The sequence below is a fragment of the Megalops cyprinoides genome, chromosome 6 (genome assembly GCF_013368585.1).
Source record: "Megalops cyprinoides isolate fMegCyp1 chromosome 6, fMegCyp1.pri, whole genome shotgun sequence".
NCBI classification, from domain to species: domain Eukaryota; kingdom Metazoa; phylum Chordata; class Actinopteri; order Elopiformes; family Megalopidae; genus Megalops; species Megalops cyprinoides.
The window spans coordinates 22,758,148-22,779,756 of record NC_050588.1 but is presented as its reverse complement, the minus strand read 5'-3'; the positions used below and the strand labels follow the sequence as shown (position 1 = coordinate 22,779,756).

The window sequence follows — 21,609 nt, the reverse complement described above, 5'->3', positions numbered from 1 at the left end:
CCCTACATCGGTATTATTATTATTATCTCCTGCCTTCTTGATCCCTAATATTTCTGTAACCCTGAATGAAATAAGAGTGGGAGTGAGGCGTTGGACATGCGGGGACACGCGGGGATCGGGGCTGCGGTGGGTTGTTTGATAAACGCGGTCGAGCAGGCTGGTAGGGAGTCAAGGAGGCACCAGCGTGAAATGCAAAGCAAACTGAGACCATGCACTCGCCGTGTTAAGTTTCAAGCAGTGACTGAAAAGTCAAACAGTCCCTCGCCCCGTTCCTTTGCAGGAAGGACTAGTGTGTCTGCTGAACAAGACTGTGCAAATATATTGGAGACGCGTAAAATGAGATCACCAGTACTGCGCAGGAGAATGAAGGTGGACCAAAAACGCGCCCCGAAAGTACTAACTCAAGATCTGCATGTCATTTAGCATGTACTGCGAACTGTATCGCGTGGCTTTTTTCGCGCAGCGTTAGTTTTGCTGACAAAGCAAAAAACTGTCTTGATTTGGATACTTATACGTTTGCCTTCAGCATTTTATGTTGATCACATATTGCATATTTGGATAAACTGATGGTGGCGTTCTGAAAATTGTCCAATCAATATTAGCGTATAGAAGCTGCAATATATTTAATACAGTCGCCTCGTAAGAGGCGCACACATTGTTGACATGGGCGGGTTTTTTGCACTGATACTGGTGACCTGTTTGGGTGGAATTTTGGGGTGCCAGCTTCCCCACGACTGGAGACCCCAGACGGAAGCCTGCAGAGCAGAGCTTGCGGAGATCATCGTTTACGCCAAGGTCCTCGCGCTACACAAGGACTCTTACAGCGTGTACAACTACCTGCCCTGGCAGTACGACACGGACCTGTTCTTCTCTGCTGAGATCGAGCTCCTGTGCGACCAGGCATGGGGCAGCATGCTTGAGGTGCCCGCCGGCTCCAGGTTCAATGTCACCGGACTGGGATATTTCCCCTGCTACTCCTACAGCGTCGTTGAAAACAATGCTTACTACTTCTTCTTGCGGTAAGAGACAAGGAACCCGTTTTTGACGTTGAGACATGCATAGGGATTAACTTTTAGATACTACAGAACAGTTAAGTTCACTGTCAGTACCACGTGTAATATTATGTAATACTGCCGTATTGTACTGTTTTAATCTACTGTCAAGTGACCTCGTTGAGGATAATATGCAAATAGCATGGTTACAAATTATTGAAACAGTTACGTATACTACCGTCCAGCTTGCCAGAAAACGTTGAATAGGTTGTTCTGGAACACGACAGTAAATTGCAATGCAGAAATAACGGTGAAACAGGTTTTGTTAATGAAAGCAGTCACGTAACTCTACCAGTGTCGTGCTTGTGATCCATTGTGGAACACAGGTACACGCAGTAGACAGTATTGGTCTGGATGCCATCTCCTTGTTTCCACCTGGCATGCATGCATAAATAAATAAATATTATTACTACATTTTTATTATTGGTCTTAGTGTGGAATAATATATGAATTGATTTTTTTCCTGTTCATGTATGTCAATTTTTTATTGTCCCCAAAACTCAAAGACCAGATTTTATAGCTATTTCACAGAAATCCCACTGAGATGGAAAAGTACATTTTGGAAAATGCAGATGTTTTTCTAACTATATGAATGATGAGGGAAGTCAGGTCCCCACTGACACTCCAGAGAATAGAAGACTAAAGGCCCAGGCACTAAATTAGGAGAGAGAGAAAGCCAAATCAGATGTGCGTGATCATGCACTGCACATGTATACATGTGTATATAAATATTTTGACAGGCTAATCACCTCTCATAAAATACAGTAAAATACTGAGTCATTGCTGCATGAGTGAGAATAGTCATGCATCTCTGAGAAAGACAAAACACTGAAAATGGTTCAGGGAACACTTGTTCTCCGTGGTGTCATATCCTTTATTAACAGGTACCAGTATGTCATAGAAAATGGATTAAAAATCCTTTCAGCATGGGGTTGTCTTTTATTTACACGTCAGATACATCTATCCGGGATGAATTACATGGCTAATGTCTGGCACATGAAAACCGGCGTGGACTCAATCCCGTGGCCTATAGTGCCTAACAGTGACTTTCATACCCTGCTGGCCACTTATCTTTACTCTCTCTGCCTGGACTGCTGATTCTCTGTGGATGAGGGTTTAAACACGGTCAGTGAGGTGGACCCAACCCTATAGCCACAGACATGGGTGTGATCCCTCCAGGGTGAAGCTGAAGGATCAGCTTTGATGATGTTCTGGGGTTACAGTACTCCTGCGAGGGCACTGCGATGTACTGTAGACTCACTGAGTGGTATTCCTTCTGAGCAGCCAGCTGTCACATTTCGCGTGGAGCAACAGTCTATGTGACTATGTGTGGAAACTCCACAGTGTACCGCTCCCTCCCCCTCCTTAAAGCAGAAGGACAGGTTTATGCACATCTCCCTCAGTGAGGGTGTCAGGGAATTAACAATGAAACACATCCGCTACTTTCCAGTTGACAGTAATTACAGAGCAGTGGCATTCCCTAACTGCTGAAAGGCAAGCTTCAGGGCAGAGGTTCATTCTCACAGATCAATGCACTGACAGAGGGGTAATTTTCACATCCTTAACGAGCGTCTTGCGGCCACAAACAACCAGCAGCTAAATTCCCCTAAATATTCCATTTATAAAGGTAGGACTATCTGGTAATCTGTATTCTGTATGCACCTTTAAATTCTTGTTATCCTCAGACTCATACGGCATACCGCCCTCTGCAAATCTTTCACCAGCATTCCAGGGTAGAATATATTCACTTTTCCTGCAGAGCCCCGCATGACAATTCTGTGCCAAGGAAAATAATCTCAGCATGTAGCGATAGTCAGGGGAGTCTGTGTTGGCAAAGGGCTGGATGGACGGATGTCTGTGCTTTGTTTTTGAAGAGTCTCGTTTCACAGGGCCCATGCTGTCAGCATCAGGCGTCCTTGCCTTTGCTGGTGAGAAGATCGCCCTCTAAACAACAGGTTAGGAATGGAATGTGTGATGATGTAAGAGGAATCTGTCAGGACGCTCGTGCAAGCACTGAGGATCTTGTCTTCTCTCCCTGAAGAGCAGGATCATTGTCACTCCCAGTTGCAAACATGACGGATTAACCTAAAAAGCACAATAAGACTTCTTGAGGGGAATGATTGGACTCCCCAGGCAGCTGGAACAGATAAAACCCATGAGGGAGTCAGCAAGGCAGTGTTTAAATAAAACCCTGTTCCACAACCACAGAGTTTATCAAGCGCCTGTCTCAAAAAGCCTTGTGTTCCAGCATGCATTGTTATCCATGTTTTGCAATGCTGCCTGTCTCTGTTGTGCTGAATCAGCAAGGCTAACTCCAAAAAGTTTCCATGGGGGTCTCTTGTGGTTCCCATTTCCTGTGAAAATCTCAGAGTGGGGCATGGACTACCAGGCTAGCTTGTCTTTCCAAAATGCACAGTTGTGGAAAAACTCTCCCATAAATCATAAATGTTAGAGTACTCAAGACAGGGTGTATAAGTGTTTAGCATGGAAACCTGCAAGTCTTCCTTCAACATGCCAACTTTAAATGTTCTGGGTCATAAACGAGCAGAACTTTGATGGCATGTATATACTATATCGAGATTTTTTTCTCTCCAGTTCATTTTTACTTCAGTGGTGATTTATGCATAGGCACATTCTGGTCCGTGGTCAAATGAGAGCACGTGGCCATATGTATGTTCGTCTGGTCTGTTTTGTGGGAGAGACCATGCTAGTTTTTTTTTTTTTTTGTTTTGTATTCATACAGTGCATTTCATTATATTATCCACTTGTTCAGCAGACACACATATACAGGGTGACTGGCACAGCTAACATTTTACAGGTGATCAATTTATACAGCTGGATATTTTTCTGAAAACAATTTGGGTTAAGTACTTTGCTCAAGAGCACAACAGCAGTGCCTCACGGGTTCAGTTCTGCAAGCTTTGGCTTGTAAGTCCAGCTCCTTAACCTTTACATCACAGAAGTCTTCTAACCATCCTCACAGATCATAATGCTGCGCTGACTGAGATACAACACTGCAGTGTTTACACAGGGGTCTTCTGTGTTGCTTCCTGTGGTCAGGTCTTGTCATCTCTGCATGTTCAAACTTGCAGCGCTTTATTTTAGGTTCGGACAGAGGCCTCTTTCCATGACCATGGATGGAATGGAGGTATTTGCACTTCATGGTGGTTCCATTTTTTCTTCCGCCATCTATTTTGGCTGTGCATGAACCATGACCCAAAGCAGGCATCTGTTTCCAGTTTTGGTGGACACAGTCAAATCATCCAATAAGATGAAAAAAAGAACCTGTAATGGAGACGTTAAGTAAAGCAATATGTCTTTCTCTAAACAATGGCCGTACGGGCATCAGAGATTTCCAGAGAAGCCCTTTGGGTTTTCTTCAAACGGCGGGCGAGTGCCTTGTGACTGGTTCTTTTCTTGAAATCAGGAAGCCTGGGGGGATGTGGGTGGGTCTGAGACCCAGCAGGTACGGTGCTGGGGATGTTCTGGAGATCATCAGTTCCCAGAGCACACCATAACCCCTCATCTCAGACACCTCCGTCTAGCATAGCATGTTCTTGCAATCAGTGACGGGTGAGTGAGGCTTCAAGAACCTCATAATGGGCGGAGTTAGTATGCGCTGTCTATCGCTGATTCATTTAAACCAATCAAACTTTGGACTTTGCAGTTTGTAGTGAACCACTATGAATTGTTCAGGCCAGTAAGCTAACTCCAGACAGCTCCACCCATTTCGGGGTTCATCGAGCCCTGCTCTTACATCTGCTTGAGTAATTTGTCATAGAGAGGAAAGAGGTGAAGTGGGGGTTTGTTGAGGACACCCCTAATACTAACTGTCAAGAATGATATTTAGGAGGGAAAAGATTACAGATTTGCCAAATACCAGCCTCAGTGATATAGATGTGTGTATGTAAGCTCTCTGGATCGAGTAAAAATAAATGGTAAGAGGGAAATCATGACATTGTGGCATTTTCAATGAAAAAATGTAATGGTTGCAAAAAAGAAATGAAAATAAAGAAGAACAGTCTGGTTATGTGAAAATCATGTGATTAGAGAAAAAGATATATCCATGTTGTTTAACAGAATCTGTAGGATTGGACAAGGAAATGAGACCAGTGGGAATGTCACCCATAAAAATGTTACTTTTATTACCTGTTGGCCTTACAGCGCCTTTGGGGTGCACTTGATCGGCTGATATGTTGGGTTGTCATCCAGCAGGTCGGAAGGTCCTGAGATTTACACTCACACTCAGCTGTGAAATTCAGCATAGGTTGGGCCGTAGGCTCCACACTTGCATGTGCACACAGAGTGCGTGGGAGGGACTGAGGTCGCATTTAATAATACAACAACAATGCATGTCAGGGTAGCTGCATTCCCTTGTGGGTGTGTGCATTCGATTAACAGTTCTGTCTGGTTTTGCTGTGTTGTGCTCTTGGGATGAGTATTGTTTTTGGAAACCCATTTTTGAAAGCTGCAATGGCACGAGTTGAAAGCCGTGGAAGCTCTCCCATGTCCCAGGTTCAGTGCCAGCCTCTTAGAACAGCTCTGTGTCCACTTCCTGTAGCAGCTGGATTTCCACAAGAACATCTTGCGGGGTGATTGTGTGATGCAGTTGCTAAGCATCCAGGCTTTGGAATTGCAGGTTCAATTTCCAAGTGAAGGGCTGCCTTGGTACCGTTGTGTGAGGTATTGAACTGGATTATGAATCATCCAGCTCTGAATTGTTTAAAAACCCATCATGGAAATGTAAATTGATGTCTGCTGAAGTAATAGTAATGACATTATGCCAATCAGAAGAGGCCTAAAAACCAAAATGAATCTGTCCATACTTAATGTGAATACATGCAACATTACCTGTTGATAATAACTTTCTCTTGTAAATATGAAAAAATCTTTAAAATTTCAGGAGGTATGGAGTGAATTAGTCTCCTGGTCTACTTTTAGCTTTTGGGCCTTGTAATCAGCACAGTGACCTCTCATTGCTTCTGTTGTAGACTATCAGTGTAATCAGGCACACCCACAATGGAAAACATTGGTCTTGCCAGACACACACACACACACAAACACACACACGTGCACGTGTATGCGCAAATGCACAAACAATGTCTGTTGTGCCATGCACATAGACACTGTATGTATGAACACCATGCTTAAGAACAATTACACTCAACCTCTTACACTGCTGGTCCCAAGCAAAAACACACATACTCAAATGTACAAACTCTGTTGGCAAAAGACATAAGGCTCACACACAAGTTTGTATTCTCCAATCTACAATAATGCTGCTCTTTTACACACTACACACAAACAACTATACTCACTCAGACTCACACGCACAACGCATGCTCCTTTCCACATTGATGCTGCTCTCTCTCCCTCAGAGACACCCAAACACAAACACACACAAGTATACACACAGATGTGTACTTCTGAGACACACCCCTGGATGCTGTAAACATTTCTTCTGAGCCATGACTCACAGTTGACAGCAAATGTGCTTTTTTCCTCCCATTTGATCATTGGAGCAAATGAAAAATGTGTTTTTACTGAGAGAAGGAACACTTTTTAACTGAATTTATTCTTCAGTTAAAGTTAAGGACAGCTGTTGATTTAATCCGTGGGCCATTGTATTGCACATAGCACCACGCTGCCACATTGTTCACAGATGATTTCAGCTATCTCAACATTGGCTTTTGCTTGTACCATACCTCTTGTTAATCCTGATTTGGGTTGAAGAGTTGTTGTTTTAAGAGCCATTAACAACAGTCACAGTGAATGCAGGGCACAACAGGACAATAAAAATAAAAGGATCAGATGGCATTCAAGGCAGAAATGATTGAATCCAGATGGATTGCCTGTGTTCTGTCAGGCTGCAAAATCAACACATCCCACTACTGACACAGTTGTAATAACTGGAAATAACTGGATGCAGGTTGGATGAAAAACATCAACCCTCTTCCCAATCAGTTGGCTCAGCTGAATGTTCTGAATTGCAACAATTTCCAGCTTGCCTGACCAGCAACAAGGTAGGGCTAGAGTAGAGGGCAGAGGAGCTGCCTTTCTGCTGTTGGGAGAAACATCTTACAATCAATAGGGGAAGGTTAAATGGTCTACCGCAGGAAACTACTGGAAGGTAAGACTTGGCTTCTGATGTTCTGCAGTAAAGGTAATCAGCTGATAGTGATGGCAAACTCTGGTACCTAGCAACTATGCGGGGGGCTTTGTTCAGTTTCAGTAGCATTGGCTCAAAGGAGACCTACAGGCTTTACAATCAAAGAGGGTCAACTGATCACTATTTCTCTTTAATATGAACATCCTCTGAGAAGAGGAAGGAACATCGCTTCATCACTCAAACAATTTTTTATTCAAACATCAGCCCAGATCTGGCAGTCAGAATTCTATCAAACAGAGCAACATACGGTCTTAAACCTCACAACCCAAATTTCCTTCCTGCTGACAATTTGATGTGATTTCATTCAAGCCAAGCATTCTACATTCATGTTGGATTTCTGTGGTATTGAGAAGCAGAGAAAAAAAAACTAAAAAAAAACATCCATAGGCAGAGCTGGGCAGCCAGCCAAAGCTCACAGGCAATGAAAGAGTATGGCTCTTAAATAAATGGATGAAATCAGCTTTCTTCTCCCTTCTCCTTTTTTCCCAATGTAACTGTGGTTTTTGTATTAATATTTTTCTTGCCACAATAAAACCTTGATAAACCAACTTCTTTCATTTCCCTCCCAGTTGAGGGGCTTGTGGGAATAGGGGATGCAGTGGCAGTTAGTGACAGGGCCAAAATGTCATTTGACTTGTTGAGTTATGAGCATAAAGTTCATGTTGCTGATAAAGGAACTATACAGGCTTAAGATTTGAATCTCTTCATTCATAACAGCAAGGTGCCATTTCTGAGTGATTTCTGTAGGACAAGGTGGATTTCATTTTTTGGTAAACTTTGCAGCTCTACTTTAATATGTCAGTCTTCTGTTTACAGAGTAAGCAAATACATTACACAGCACCTTTTTAAGAATGTCCAGAATTCATTCTTGTTTGTTCAGAATGAAGTCTAAAGTGTAATAACTGTTAGTGTGAACATGCATAAAAAGGAGCAATTTCACTTTGTTTGGCAAAACAAGTTGATTCTTAGAATCTGAAATGAAGAGTTTTGCAAAAAGTATATTCTGTACACATCCAAGTAAAGGGTACAGGTGAGATAAACAAAAAGTGCAATCATATCTGCTCACTGAAACATTTTCCCTTTTATTTTCCTGAGAAATTTGTACCAGGAGGTGTTTGAAAGGAATTTCACTATGGGGGTTGTAGAAAAGGGCCACATGTGTATGTTTCTGTCTTTGTCTTTGTCTCTGTTTGCGCACCACCCCCACCTCTCACAGGCACTTGTTTACGACTCAGTTGAAACCTGGCCAAACCGGTCCTGCTGCTCCCCTTATCAGCAGGACCCCCACAGGGAACTTGAGGCACAGGCGCACCCCCAAGGACGGCCCCCAGGTCACCATTTGCCCTCGGACCTGCCCGTATCCTTTGGCCACCAATCAGGGCCTCAATAGGGCCGGGGATACGGGACAAGATAAAGGTGGTAGTGACCTCCCCCACCTCAGTACCACAACAATATCTGGGAGGTGAAGAACTGGGGAGACCAAGTCTTTGGGGACCAAACATTGTGCTGTTGTTGTGTGCGTCTGTGCCAAAGGAACCACACACACCCATACACCACAAACCCTTGTACCCATCCATTCAAAATCCCCAATAAACACCTGAACCCGGAACCTGACTCCTGTGTCCTGACCGACACCCCACTGTGATAGCAAACAAGCCTGAACCTAGTACGGGTGAAACTGCCCCCTCAGTTTCAGTGGTCCTTCGAGCCGGATTGGTGCTGTTGCAGTGGAAATGTCAGGCACACCGGGTTCAGCTCCTCCATCCGCAAGCCGCTCTTGCCGTGAGACCCGTCGCCCGGTCCACCACGAGAGCTACGAGGTCCAGTATGTGGGGAAGAGCACCCACAGACCTGCGGACGTCCACGCCAGTGAGCAGGAGGGACAGGCCGAGATGACCCCCCTCAGGATGCCAGAGAGGAGTTCCTCAGTCCAGCAGAGCCCATCGTCCACGACCCCACAGAGTCGTGATAAAGTGGTGCAACAGCTCCTGGACACCATGAGGCAGCAGAGTGAGCTCGTGGGGGACACAGTGAGGCGACAGAGCGAGCTCATGGAGCGCATGCTGCAGCGCTCTGCCACCTCCACTCCCTTCAGCGCCAGGTCCTCACGCCGGAGCTCAAGGCAGCCATCACCCCAGACGGCTCGCACCCAGCCTGTGCAGCCAGGACCTCACCTAGCCCTTGTCCAGGAGCTGACAGATCACCTCCATCGGATGCAGCTGCCATCATCGCCCCCGACGCCGCCGCCAGTCAGCCGCTCCTCGGCGTCCATCTCCAGTGCCCTGTACCACCTGCCACCGGGGCAGGAGGGCACCCTGACAGACAGTGCCACGCCCAGCCAAGTGTTGCCACGGCAACCAGCCCCTCCACAGCAGCATCCCCTGCTGCCACTGCAGGTGCACCCAACCCACCAGGGGGAGCACCCACAGGGCCAGCTCCCTCAGCTGCCCTGCAGCCTGTCTCAGCCTCAGCCGAGTTTTCCCCCGGCCATGCAGGCTGTAACGGCAGACCAGAACCCAGTCCTCCTGCAGCCCACTCGGTATCTGCCGCAGGGACCAGTAATGGGCGTGCCCTCATACCTGACGCCCTACCCACAACCGGTTGCCACCCTGCCCTGCCACTGGCCAACGCAGCACCCGGGAGCAGTGATGACGTCTCCACCACAGACAGCAGGAACAGCGCCCCCTGCTGTGCGAAGACGGTCCTACAGGAGGGTGGAAGGTCCGACCTTCCCAGACCTGACCAAGGAGGATGAGACCGAGTACACCATGCTCCGGATGGCCCTTGACAACCTGCTCGATCCAGAAGAGACCGAGCAGTACAAGTACCACATCCTCCTGGACCACCTGAAGGTCGACCAGGCCCGGAGGCTGGCACTCGCCTTCTCCAAGGCCCCAGACCCCTTCACGAGAGCAGTGAAGGCGCTGGATGACCGATACGGGCAACCACGCCAGCTGGCATCCCGGGAGATTAAGGCTATCATGGCCTTACCTCCAATCCGGCCAGGGGATGGGCAGGCCTTTGACAACTTCGCCCTCCGCATCCACGCCCTGTTGGGACTCCTTCAGACTATGGGGGGGCAGGGCCAAGCTGAGCTAGCCTGCGGCTCGCACGTGGAGCGCCTCCTGGAGAAGCTCCCCTCTGAGCAGTTCAGCAGGTTCAAAAGGTACATCAGCCGACTCAGGCCCGAGTCCATGATGTACACCCTGCTGGACTTTGCAACCTGGCTCCAGCTAGAGGCCCAGTGCCAGCCAAGGAGAGAGCGCCCCCCAGCTGGACAGAAGGAGCAGTGGCCTGCACCAGAGCCCACCAGGCGGAGGGCCAACATCCTGCACGGAACCAACCAGGCCACCAGCACCGCAGCCCCGAAGTCATCCCCAGCAGCGCCACCTGCTGGGAACCTCAGGGGGAGGAAAGACGCATACTGCCCCTACTGCGACAACGCCGAGCACTACCTCAGCCAGTGCACCGCCTTCCAGCGGTTCTCCAGGGACGAGAAGGTGGCCTGGATCAAAGAGAACCAGAGGTGCTGGCGGTGTGCTCGCGCTCATCAGGCTGCGCAGTGCACCCTGAAGTGGCCCTGCAGTACCTGCAACGGCAAGCACCTGCAGGTACTGCACGATGTGAATGAGAGGTCCGGGGAGAGGACACGCCCAGCCGTCCAGACTCTGTACCTGGACCGGCCGAGTGGCCACAGCCCTGTGATGCTCAAAGTCATCCCAGTCTCCCTGCATCACAAGGGCTGGTCCACAGAGACCTACGCGGTACTGGACGATGGTTCTGAGCGGACAATCCTCCTCCCAGCCGCAGCCAAACAGCTCCACCTGCAGGGCAAAGCCGAAGATCTGGCTCTCCGCACCATTCGGCATGAGGTCAATATCCTCCACGGGGCGGCCGTGTCATTCAAGATCTCCCCTGCATCCGGACCAAAGAGGACCTACTGGATACGGAATGCATTCACCGCTGACCACCTGGCCATGTCAGAGCACTCCTATCCAGTGGCAAAGCTGCAGAAGAGGTATGCACACCTCAGAGGCCTCCCGCTACAGTCCCTCAACCAGGTGCGCCCACTCCTGCTGATCGGGGCGGATTACACCCACCTGATCACCCCCATCGAGCCAGTGCGTCTGGGCCCACCAGGGGGCCCAGCAGCAATCAAGACCCGGTTGGGCTGGACACTCCAAGGGCCGGCACAGCGCCTTCAGCGCCGCACCTCTTCCCCCAAATGTCTGCTGACCTCAGTCAGCAAACCCAGAGAGGACACCACCCGCAGCAAGCCCCGGTTGGGGTTGGCTGAACCCAGCCAACGGGGCCAGCATGCTGCGTTCCCCCACCAAGGAGCAAATAAGGGACCCGCGAGACCAAGTGGAGCAGAAATGGAGGATGCTGCAAAGCGGCAGGAACCCAGCTTCTGTGGGCTAGTGGCAGAGAACACAAGCCCCTCCCTCCTAGAAGGCAGCCCAGTCAGTGGCTCCCAAGAGCTACTGGAAGGGAGTGCACCATCCCTTTACGGGGCGGCTGATCAGGCCAGTGAGCCCTCAGCCACCAAGCACCCAAAGACAGAGGCCCAGCTCCTCAAGAGAGCTCAACGAGGCAGCTTTCCAGAAGAGCCCACTGGTTTGGAAGCAGGCAAGCCAGTGCCCTTCAGCAGCCACCTGATAACCCTGTCGCCCAGGTCGAGTGGCTTCAGCTCGATACGTAAGTCCTGGACTCTGCGAGGAAGGGGGTCCAGTCGACGGCACCAACACAGCAGTGTGAAATGGAAGCGACGGCGAGCTAAGCCTGTGGTCCCGCAGGAGACGGACCTCCCCCCTGCTCGCCTGCAAACCTCCAACTCCACCAACATGGCCTACCCCCCACCGTGTGAGAGGCCGTGTCGTCGCCGGTGGAGCTGGCAGAGACGGATAGGTTTGGACTGCAAAAGTACAGGTCGAGGACCAGACCTACACCCGCCCAGTTGCTCGGCTGGTTGTGCTCCCAGCCATACCTGATGACACAACCGGACGCCCCTAACGTGTATGATGTGGCCCTTTGTAATGAGCAAATTTCCACAAGAAATTTGGGGGCGGCTGTAGAAAAGGGCCACATGTGTATGTTTCTGTCTTTGTCTTTGTCTCTGTTTGCGCACCACCCCCACCTCTCACAGGCACTTGTTTACGACTCAGTTGAAACCTGGCCAAACCGGTCCTGCTGCTCCCCTTATCAGCAGGACCCCCACAGGGAACTTGAGGCACAGGCGCACCCCCAAGGACGGCCCCCAGGTCACCATTTGCCCTCGGACCTGCCCGTATCCTTTGGCCACCAATCAGGGCCTCAATAGGGCCGGGGATACGGGACAAGATAAAGGTGGTAGTGACCTCCCCCACCTCAGTACCACAACAATATCTGGGAGGTGAAGAACTGGGGAGACCAAGTCTTTGGGGACCAAACATTGTGCTGTTGTTGTGTGCGTCTGTGCCAAAGGAACCACACACACCCATACACCACAAACCCTTGTACCCATCCATTCAAAATCCCCAATAAACACCTGAACCCGGAACCTGACTCCTGTGTCCTGACCGACACCCCACTGTGATAGCAAACAAGCCTGAACCTAGTACGGGTGAAACTGCCCCCTCAGTTTCAGGGGTATCTCTAAACATCCTTATTTCTTGCATTTTGATTGACAGCATGAATCTCGCCATTGTTCTGAACAACAGCTTCCACTTGAGGCTTCCTTTTTCTCTTTTGAGTTTATGCACTGAGTGACATACAACATTTAAAAATAAAAACGTTTCATTAAAATTGTACAATGTGCCATGCTCTTTCTCTAGGATGGATGAGAACTACAGCATCATCCCGCACGGTGTGAACTTCCAGGACCCCATATTTCCCGACACACCGGAGAACCACCGCATGTTCGCCAGCCTCTTTCAGTTTGCCAACTGCACGCCCGGAACCCAGGTCCACACCTACACACCCGAGTGGGAGGCCCAAGAGGATAGCCGGGTAAGCACAATATGACCCAACACAACCAGACAGCGTGAGGGTCAAAACCTCACCAATGAAATCATTCAACTGGATATCTGCAAAGGTCAACAGCTGATAAGAAACTTGTTTTTCAAATAAAAACTGGAGCCAAAAATTGGCCTTTTCATGGATGATGTGGCAGACATGAGAGCTGTCAAACAAAGACTGCAGAACAACAAAAAGTCAATCTGTGTTGTCTAAACAGTGGTGAGTTTTTTTGGTTCTTCTGGGGTTCTCACCAAACTGCCATATTGTCCACTGATCTGGACCTCCCCTGTACAACCATGATGAGCTGTGATGGGGCAGCTTTTCTACGACATTCATTTTCAGCGTTCTGTCTGTGTGGCTGGGTGGGAGAGGACTCATTGCAGCGTATACCTGATGAGACCCCCATTACTCTTAATCAGGCAGGACAGGTCATCAATTGTTGCTGTGAGATGGATCATGATTGAAACTCCAGCTGCACTTGGACCAATACAACACGTTGAAAAATATTCCACTGGTGATGGCTTTTGCTCAGGAAAGCCACAGCCTTCAAAGACTGTTTAGGAACTTAATATACATGTATATCATACATGTTTACTTGGTGGCTGAAGAAAGGCCTCAGTAGAAGAATAGAAAGGAATCTGGCTAATGCCATAACCCCGTGCTCTTATGCTGTCTTTCTTTGTCTTTCCCTCTTTCCCTCTGTGTCTTGTCTATTTTAAGCTTGGTTGAGCTTGTTAGTTGAAAACAGGATGTGGATTCTGATCCATGGAGAAATAGAGAGTAGGAGGTGTTTAGAGATTTTAAAGCTTGCAGGTCCCCTCTAGGGCACAGCTCCCCAAAGTAAGCATATCTACATAACAGATATGCGCATCTACTACATATTAGTAGTTCATTTAATTTAATATTAATTGTTCTGCTGTAATGATCCTAGTTTTGGTCATTTATTCTGCTGTGGGGTTGTCAGTGCTGATCATTCCTGCATTTCAGTGTTGTATGTGCTGTTCATTGTCTTGCAGTAGGGTTCTGGTCTTTGGTTGTTGTCTTGTGGTTGGATTCTGGTTATTGGTCTTTGCCCTGTGGTAGGGTTCTGGTCATTGGTCTTTGCCCTGTGGTAGGGTTCTGGTTAGTGGTCATTGTCCTGTTATGATGGTGTAGGTGGAAGTTTAGTATAGTTTTCAGGTTTTTCTGCAGTGAAATTTCAGAACTGGAAAGAGAGAGGGGTTTGCATCTGATAAATCCTAATTGGCTAAAATATTTTGGAAAATCCATACCACATTCCCACTTCATGTACAAACACAAATTAATGCACCAAGACGTTTAGATCTGTTGCAATGATTCTTAGTTAGGTCTGTGTATAACTGCATTTGCCATGGTTCTCATTGCAATGTCAACACTGGAGCCCATGTCAAGGAGTTATGCACTTTCATTGAAATGAATAACATCAGCGGTGCACTTCCGCTTTTCTTTGTCTCTCAGCGAAGCTCAGTATTTTTCGCTAGGTTCTGCTTCCAATCAGAGGCTGACTGCACATGAAAGAGCCCTGTCATGGTAATCTTATAAGAATGAGTTTCATTTACATAAATGACTGAATGACTCAAATCTTTAATGAGAGGTAACACAGCACCATGGCAGCACAGACCAACATGTGCTTGATTACACTCATATTTCTGTGCAACTCAATGACGTACTCAAGTTCAATCCCTGGACAGCTGCAACAGGATACATCAGTAGATGTATTTTTGAAGTGACAAAGTCTGCTTATTATGAATTACACATAATACCCAGGAAAACCTGATTACATATCAGTTTTTTTCCTGGCAGATAATGGAACATCTGCTTCCCCACTAGGAGTGGTCCTAAGATATCTGCCAAATGTTCAGAAGATATCGTTCTAACATTTAGATTGCACATCTCCATCAGTACCTTTCCAGTAATTTGTCTCCCAAACATCAGGGATGTCTCTTATGTTGGTAATAAGGCATTTCTCTTATGCTGGTAAAATCTCTCTCTAATATGTAGAGTGTGTCCCTGTAACATTGCACATTTTCCTCTTGTGCAGCGTATACATATCTTACATTGGGAGCATGTCCCTAATATGAGAAATGTCTCTATGGTAACTTCAGGGAGGGTATGCGTCACTTGCAGTGCTAATGTAATGTAATCAACAAAAAGCAAGAAACCAAGGAGAGCTGTACAATGACCTCCGCATTTGCAGTGACTTAATATGGCCTCACCTAAGTTCTGACATGTTTGCATCAAACACCTTACATTTGTTTCCTTTACACTGGCATACATGACACTCTGTATTCTGTGTAGAAATGGAAACGTCTGTCCAGGAACTCTGTTTACAGTGAAGTGGGTGTTCATTCCATCTATCTATGGGTAGTGTCAAATATGGGCTCCTCTGGAAAAGATGATAGTTCTGCAGTGTGGCCAGCCTGGTTTTAGGCTGTAGTCTGCAGACTTGTGACTGCATTGGTTGTAACCCGCAAACTGTCAGTTGACACGTTCCAGCATGTTGCTGTGAATGGTTGTCGAGCATCTTTTTACCATCCACTCATTATTTCCACTTAGTTCCAGAGCATCCTCCATCCTCTGTATCACACAAGCCTTGTTACCCCACCCACAGGCACGCATATTAGCAGAAAACGCTCCGTGACCATCTCATAATAAAATATTACTGTGCTGAAAAAATATGAGCTGTCGCAGCTGAAGAGCAGGCCAGGGAATGTTTTGTAACCCCCGGGCATTCGCCAGAGCCTCCCCCCGCACTTGAGGTTTTGTTGCTTATCAAAACCAGCGGGAATGATAAATTACACAGGAAAGAAAAACTGTTTATACACACAGCCACAAAGAAACAGGCTCATTAAAAGTGTAAGCCAGAGCCCCTGTTTAAAGTACTTTCTCAGTGCCCGTCTGCAGCACTTAACCCTTTCATCATAAGCCAGTGGCATCCTGCTACGTAATTTGTCAACACATCATGTACTCAAAATCTCAGTGAGTGGCATTTCCTCAAGTTTAATTTACAAATTTTTACATTTACTGCACTTAGGCTGTACCAGACACTTTAGCCAAAACAGTAAGCATAACATTGTAAAAACATTTATTTGCTCTGCTTAAAGACACCCTCCAAACAAACCTAGTAACTGTCAATATAACTATATTAATATCATAATATCCTGCAACAGAGAAATAATGAAAGCTAACTTTTCAGACAGCTTGTCCACAAGATCTCAGTGTAATGTGTTTCTAAAGGATTTCTCTGTAATTGATGACATATGAAAAAAATCACTATGGTTCTAATATTTGGCTCTAAATAATATTGGAAAATAATAACTCTCTACAGGAATGTATTTCTTCCATTTTTTGGTTGATAGAAAAATATCAATGAATAGTAAATTATAAAAATGATTACCTATTGCCAAGCATTTTATATCCTTTTTATGTCTTTGCGGTGTCCACTCCTGTCCCTGGCCCTGCAGCTGCTGTGCTCAACGGTGCAGAAGGCGCTGTATGAGGAGGAGGAGCGTGTGAAGACCCTTTCTCAGAAAGTGCGCTTCCTGGAGAAAACCAATAACCACCTGAGGGACAAGGTGAAGAACATGAAGCGCCTACTCAGGCAGGCCAAGCGCGAGACCAAGGAGCAGACCCTCAGCCTCAAGCACCTCCACGACCCCGTGCCCCTGGAGCCCGACCAAGCTCCCCACCCCCAGCAGGACACCACCCAGGACCAGAGGAAGCCCCTCAAGAAGGCCTTCGCCAAGAAGCCCAGGAACTGAGACTGGCCCAAAAACAGGCAGAGCTTGGGGGGGGGCTTATGTTGGGGTTCCCTAAAGTGATATGCTGTGCGTACACATACAGGCACACACAGACACACTGTATATACGTCAGGAGCAATAAGCAGTAAGGAAACAGCTAGTCTGAAGACATGTATCAAGTATTCTGTCAGAAGTAGACCAGGTAAATGTGTTCTTCTTTATGTATTACCCTGTTTCCTTTTTGTGCACTTGAAATTGATTCCTTGAATGTCTGCTGCCAAACCCATTGATAATAAGTGTTCAAATCCCCCTTAAATGGATACAGTTGAGCACTGCAAAGAGCATTTTTACATTGCCAAATATACAGGAGATCATTACCAGCCTTACTATTATGTTTTTTCACCCCTCTGAAATATTTTCAGGTATTAGTCCTCAAGTGTTGTAGTGCATTTACAAGTATGTCACTCATTGTAACTGCCTCTATAACTTTACTTATAGCATACATATCCTTTCCCTTGTAGACATTTTATGAACATTACATCTGCATGACTCTACTCCACTGTTAACTCGCAGAAAGTAACAGGAGCTTTTTATGAGGGTGTGGGCTTGGACTGAAATGTGATTTCCAACCGCTGTGTCAAATGAGGCTCAACTCCATGCCTCATTCTGACACGCCGATAATCCAGCTCTACACTTATTAGAGAAGTGCATGCTGGGAGTGTTGTAGTTAGCCAGCGGTGAATTTGCCCTGCCTTTACTGTGAAGAGGAACAGCCAAGTTGTGTCCCACAAGCGTCTCTCTCCATCTCCGTGAGGTGAGGTGTTGACACCCGTGAGGGGGGCAAACAGATTGCCTCATCATGGCAACGCAGTGCTCACACAAAACTGGCGGAGCTGAAACATGAACTCGCTGACAGGGCTTTTCAGAGTGTCCCTCTGCTGGCCACATTTCCGCCAGAATTTCCCCCACCCGAGTTTCCACCAGCACAGCCAGGACTGAAACCCGCAATCTCCAGGCTTCTGAGCATAGCATCACAGCAAAGTTCTGGGGCTGTGTGCTATACTCCATGATCCAGGGGAAACAGATATTTGAACTAAGGTTCCTTTTCTTATAGCTCACAGTGTAATCACTCTCAATAAAAAAAATTAAGATCCAACAAAGCAGGGTTTGAGTTATGATCTCTCTTCTTTTGCAGATATCCTTTTATGATATTCACACTTTGTAGACAGTAGATTTATTTTGCGTGAAGACTGAGTTTTTATATTTGAAAACAGGGTGCTGAGCACTCATTGAATCGCAACCACTATTTTGTGAAAAGTCCCATATTACAGTTACATCCTTCACTGTTTCTGCACAGAACAGATAATGCTTCTGAACAACCAGCAATCAAAGATATATATTAACCTGTTTAAATTCCAAAAGTGTCTGGTTTCTTTTAACTACAGCATGTATGTTGTATATAGTAATGCATGGGTCATTCAAATCTGGCACAAGCTTTCGCCCTTTCAAGATATTAACTATTTTTAGACGTTCTTCTTTATCAGCAGATAAAATGTATTTATATTTTACTGTCAAGATAAATCCAATTCCATAGAAAATGTAACATAGTAACCACAAAGTTTTGTATAAAAACTTCAAATAAACTTTCAGTTTCAAAAAGTGCTTAATATATTCCTGGCTCTCTACTTTCTGCATTGCCATCATGTCACATTCCATGCTCCTGGATGTGTCCATCTGTTGTCTCGACAACACAAGTTCCCAGACCATAAGGAGCACCCAAAAGTATGAGGCACACACTTCTGCTCAATCAATCCTTCCCTCCACCAACTGTCAGACACATGATATCCAAGATCAGGTGCACAGTCTCGATCTGCCCCCCACGGATCACTGATCCAGGGTCAGTTCTGCCTGTGCGTTCCTCTCCGTATCAAAAGATGCCAGCTGTGTCCCCCTGCCCAAGCGTCTTACCCAGAGTCTAGATTTAATGAGTTTTACCTCAGGAGGCCCGGGCAGCTGTATGGCTACATGATTCATGTTAGAGTTTCCACTTCTCCCAGCACCAGTGCTACAGCTTTCCTTGTGATGGCAAACACGATACACTCTACTTTCAGTGATAGAAAACACATTAGTAACTTACCTTTTAATCTCAGGTGTAAATCTATGCACCCTCGGGTCCAAAAGATTTGATTCAGAAATGAGTCAAATCTATATGTTGTTTTAAGTTAAATGTGGGCAGTTCAGTTTCAATGGCCTAAAAGCACATTGGTTTTCACCCCTTGTTCTGTATCTGAATGGAAGTCCTTGTTATGAGCTGGGAATCAAAGTACCTGATATCCTGTGACTCTGAAAAGTCTGAAATAGGTATAAAAGAATCTACTGCATGAAACCAGCAGCTTAAGCAGTGTACAGTATGTCTAGGTAAGTACTATAACTGAAGACAACTGACAGCGGTCCCATAGGCAGTCATTGAGTGGTTTTAATATATCCTGGTCTTAAAAACAGTATTCAGAAACACTGCATATCCTGATCTTTTGTAGGATGTTCACAAACAGTGCACAGAAGTCTTTGTTTTGCAGCACAAATTGTCCAGGATAGCTGAATATGAATGTGCTGATGGGTGCTGGGGAGTTTAAAATTATGAACACTTCAGGTGATGCTGGTCCAGATTGCTGTAACATCATTGAATCAGTCCTGTTCCAGTGGTCTTCATCTCGAGATGACATACAGGATGAATGGCCTCCTCTAGCACAAGCACAATGTTCCTGACATCTCAGTGCCTTGTGAACACTGCCACCCATCTCACACAAAGACTGCTGTATTGCGGGGGTTGTGTGTTTTGCATTTCCCCTCTTGAAGGGAACTTGCGCAGCTAAAGAATGCCGCAGACTGTTTTGGTGCAGTTCTGTGAATTTTGCTATCGCTGTGGAAAAAGGATCTGTGAGAGGATGACCTGGACCTTTTTAGACCATCTTCCCACAGGCTGAAACAGAAAGCCTGGCCTTCATTTTCACATGCATCTTAGCAGTGCAGATACTGAAATGCCTTTGTCATTCAAGCTGAATTTGGCAATTTGTGGTATGTAGAGGTTACACAGAGGGTAACTGCAACGTTCCCAATAGTGAACTTACTGCAAATTAGAAAATCATTTTCAGAGCAAGAAATTACTTACACAAAGATGTGCATGTTTAACAGACTTTAGACTGATAATGGTTTAGCACCATTCATCTGCTTACTGCTTATGAAGCTTTAACATGTGAGATGGTAGCACATGATACACTAGTGATGCACTTCAGGTCATGCAACAGAAACATAATCACATGCAAAAACATAACAAAAAGTAATGATGACAACAGGGCATTCAGCCTACTGTACCCAGCCGATTGTCTTAAATCTGAACTGATTCCCTAAAAAATAGTGTCAGAGATAATCTATTGCATATTATCATAACACTACAAAAAGACATAGTCCAAAAAGGGGTAAATCAGAACGATAATTAGTTCTGAATAACCTTTACTCTACTTATATCACAACAGCCTACCTATATTATGACAAGCCATGCTACTTATTTATCAGAAACCATTTTCCAGAGTAAATCCAAATTCCAGAGCATCCATTTACATTTTTACTTTTACACTCATTTACGGCTAGATATATTACTGAAGTAATTCAAGTTAAGTACCTTGCTCAGGGACACAATAGCCATGCACCACCTGAGAATCAAACTGGCTGCCATCAGAGTAGAAGACTTTGTCACTTTATCACTGCATCACAGTTTTTTTCACAGCAAGAAATGATTTGTCTGTTTAGCAGGCATCCTTCATCTAGAGCAACGCACATAATATTGGGGTATGGGAGCAGCCTTCTCCTCACAGGTAAAACAATACCAGTCAATGTTCCTCAAAAACATACTAGCTGGCAATACTCAATATATTCAATACAAAACACCCAAGTTGAACAACATCTAGCTAGTGGACAAACCAGCTGGGCATTGTCTATGCAGACAGTAACAAAAAAACACAGACACAATGTACCAGACTAATAATGCTGGCTCCCTTCATATGAGGTAATATATTGTGTGTGCCGGGGATTGTGATGAATAATTTTTGGCATCTATAAGCGCACTAATATAAAATGATGCTACCGAGCCCTTGTTTCGTCTGCTAGCATATGAAGCAAGAATAAGAGTAATCATCCGAGGTCACGACCTTTCTCCAATGGACCCATCTGCAAAGATGGGTTGAACCATGGCATAAACTATTCAAATCTGAAATAGTCTTGGCAGATCATGCACCACATTAAATTTTCAGCACAATTTCCAGGAGAGTGCTGAACCTGATACTTTCCATATGGTAGCACTTGTGATCATGACAGAAACTTTAATAACCACATTCAAGCCACATTTATAATGTGCTCAAGCTTTCAGATAGCACTGGAAAGCAGCACCATACCCAGGGAACTGGGCAGATAAGTGTGGGGGACATTTACAGCATTCCCCATACATGTTATCTTCAAAGAAGAAGTACTGAAAGGATAACTTTCTTTAGACCCTGCTTGAAAAAGCCATACATCACACACATCGCCTCCCAGGAATCTGTTATGGCCTTGTGGAAGCGCTCCAGAAATTACATACACA

At 46.1% G+C, this 21,609-nt stretch overlaps 1 protein-coding gene across 1 annotated transcript; it reads left to right on the top strand.

Moving 5' to 3' along the window:
- Positions 1-455: 455 nt before the first annotated feature.
- Positions 456-17,010, top strand: ccdc3b (coiled-coil domain containing 3b). The gene is made up of 3 exons (XM_036531541.1): positions 456-1,019; positions 13,035-13,209; positions 16,701-17,010. Exons 1-3 carry the CDS (start codon positions 664-666, stop codon positions 16,995-16,997), a joined length of 828 nt encoding a protein of 275 aa, XP_036387434.1. The 5' UTR covers positions 456-663; the 3' UTR covers positions 16,998-17,010.
- Positions 17,011-21,609: the final 4,599 nt, after the last annotated feature.

What these genes read in the sequence shown, in the direction of transcription:
- ccdc3b (XM_036531541.1), top strand. Translation starts at nt 664, where the DNA reads ATGGGCGGGTTTTTTGCACTGATACTGGTGACCTGTTTGGGTGGAATT. An exon ending in GCTTACTACTTCTTCTTGCG is followed by an intron (nt 1,020 to 13,034) that starts GTAAGAGACAAG and finishes CTCTTTCTCTAG; the next exon opens with GATGGATGAGAACTACAGCA. An exon ending in AGGCCCAAGAGGATAGCCGG is followed by an intron (nt 13,210 to 16,700) that starts GTAAGCACAATA and finishes CTGGCCCTGCAG; the next exon opens with CTGCTGTGCTCAACGGTGCA.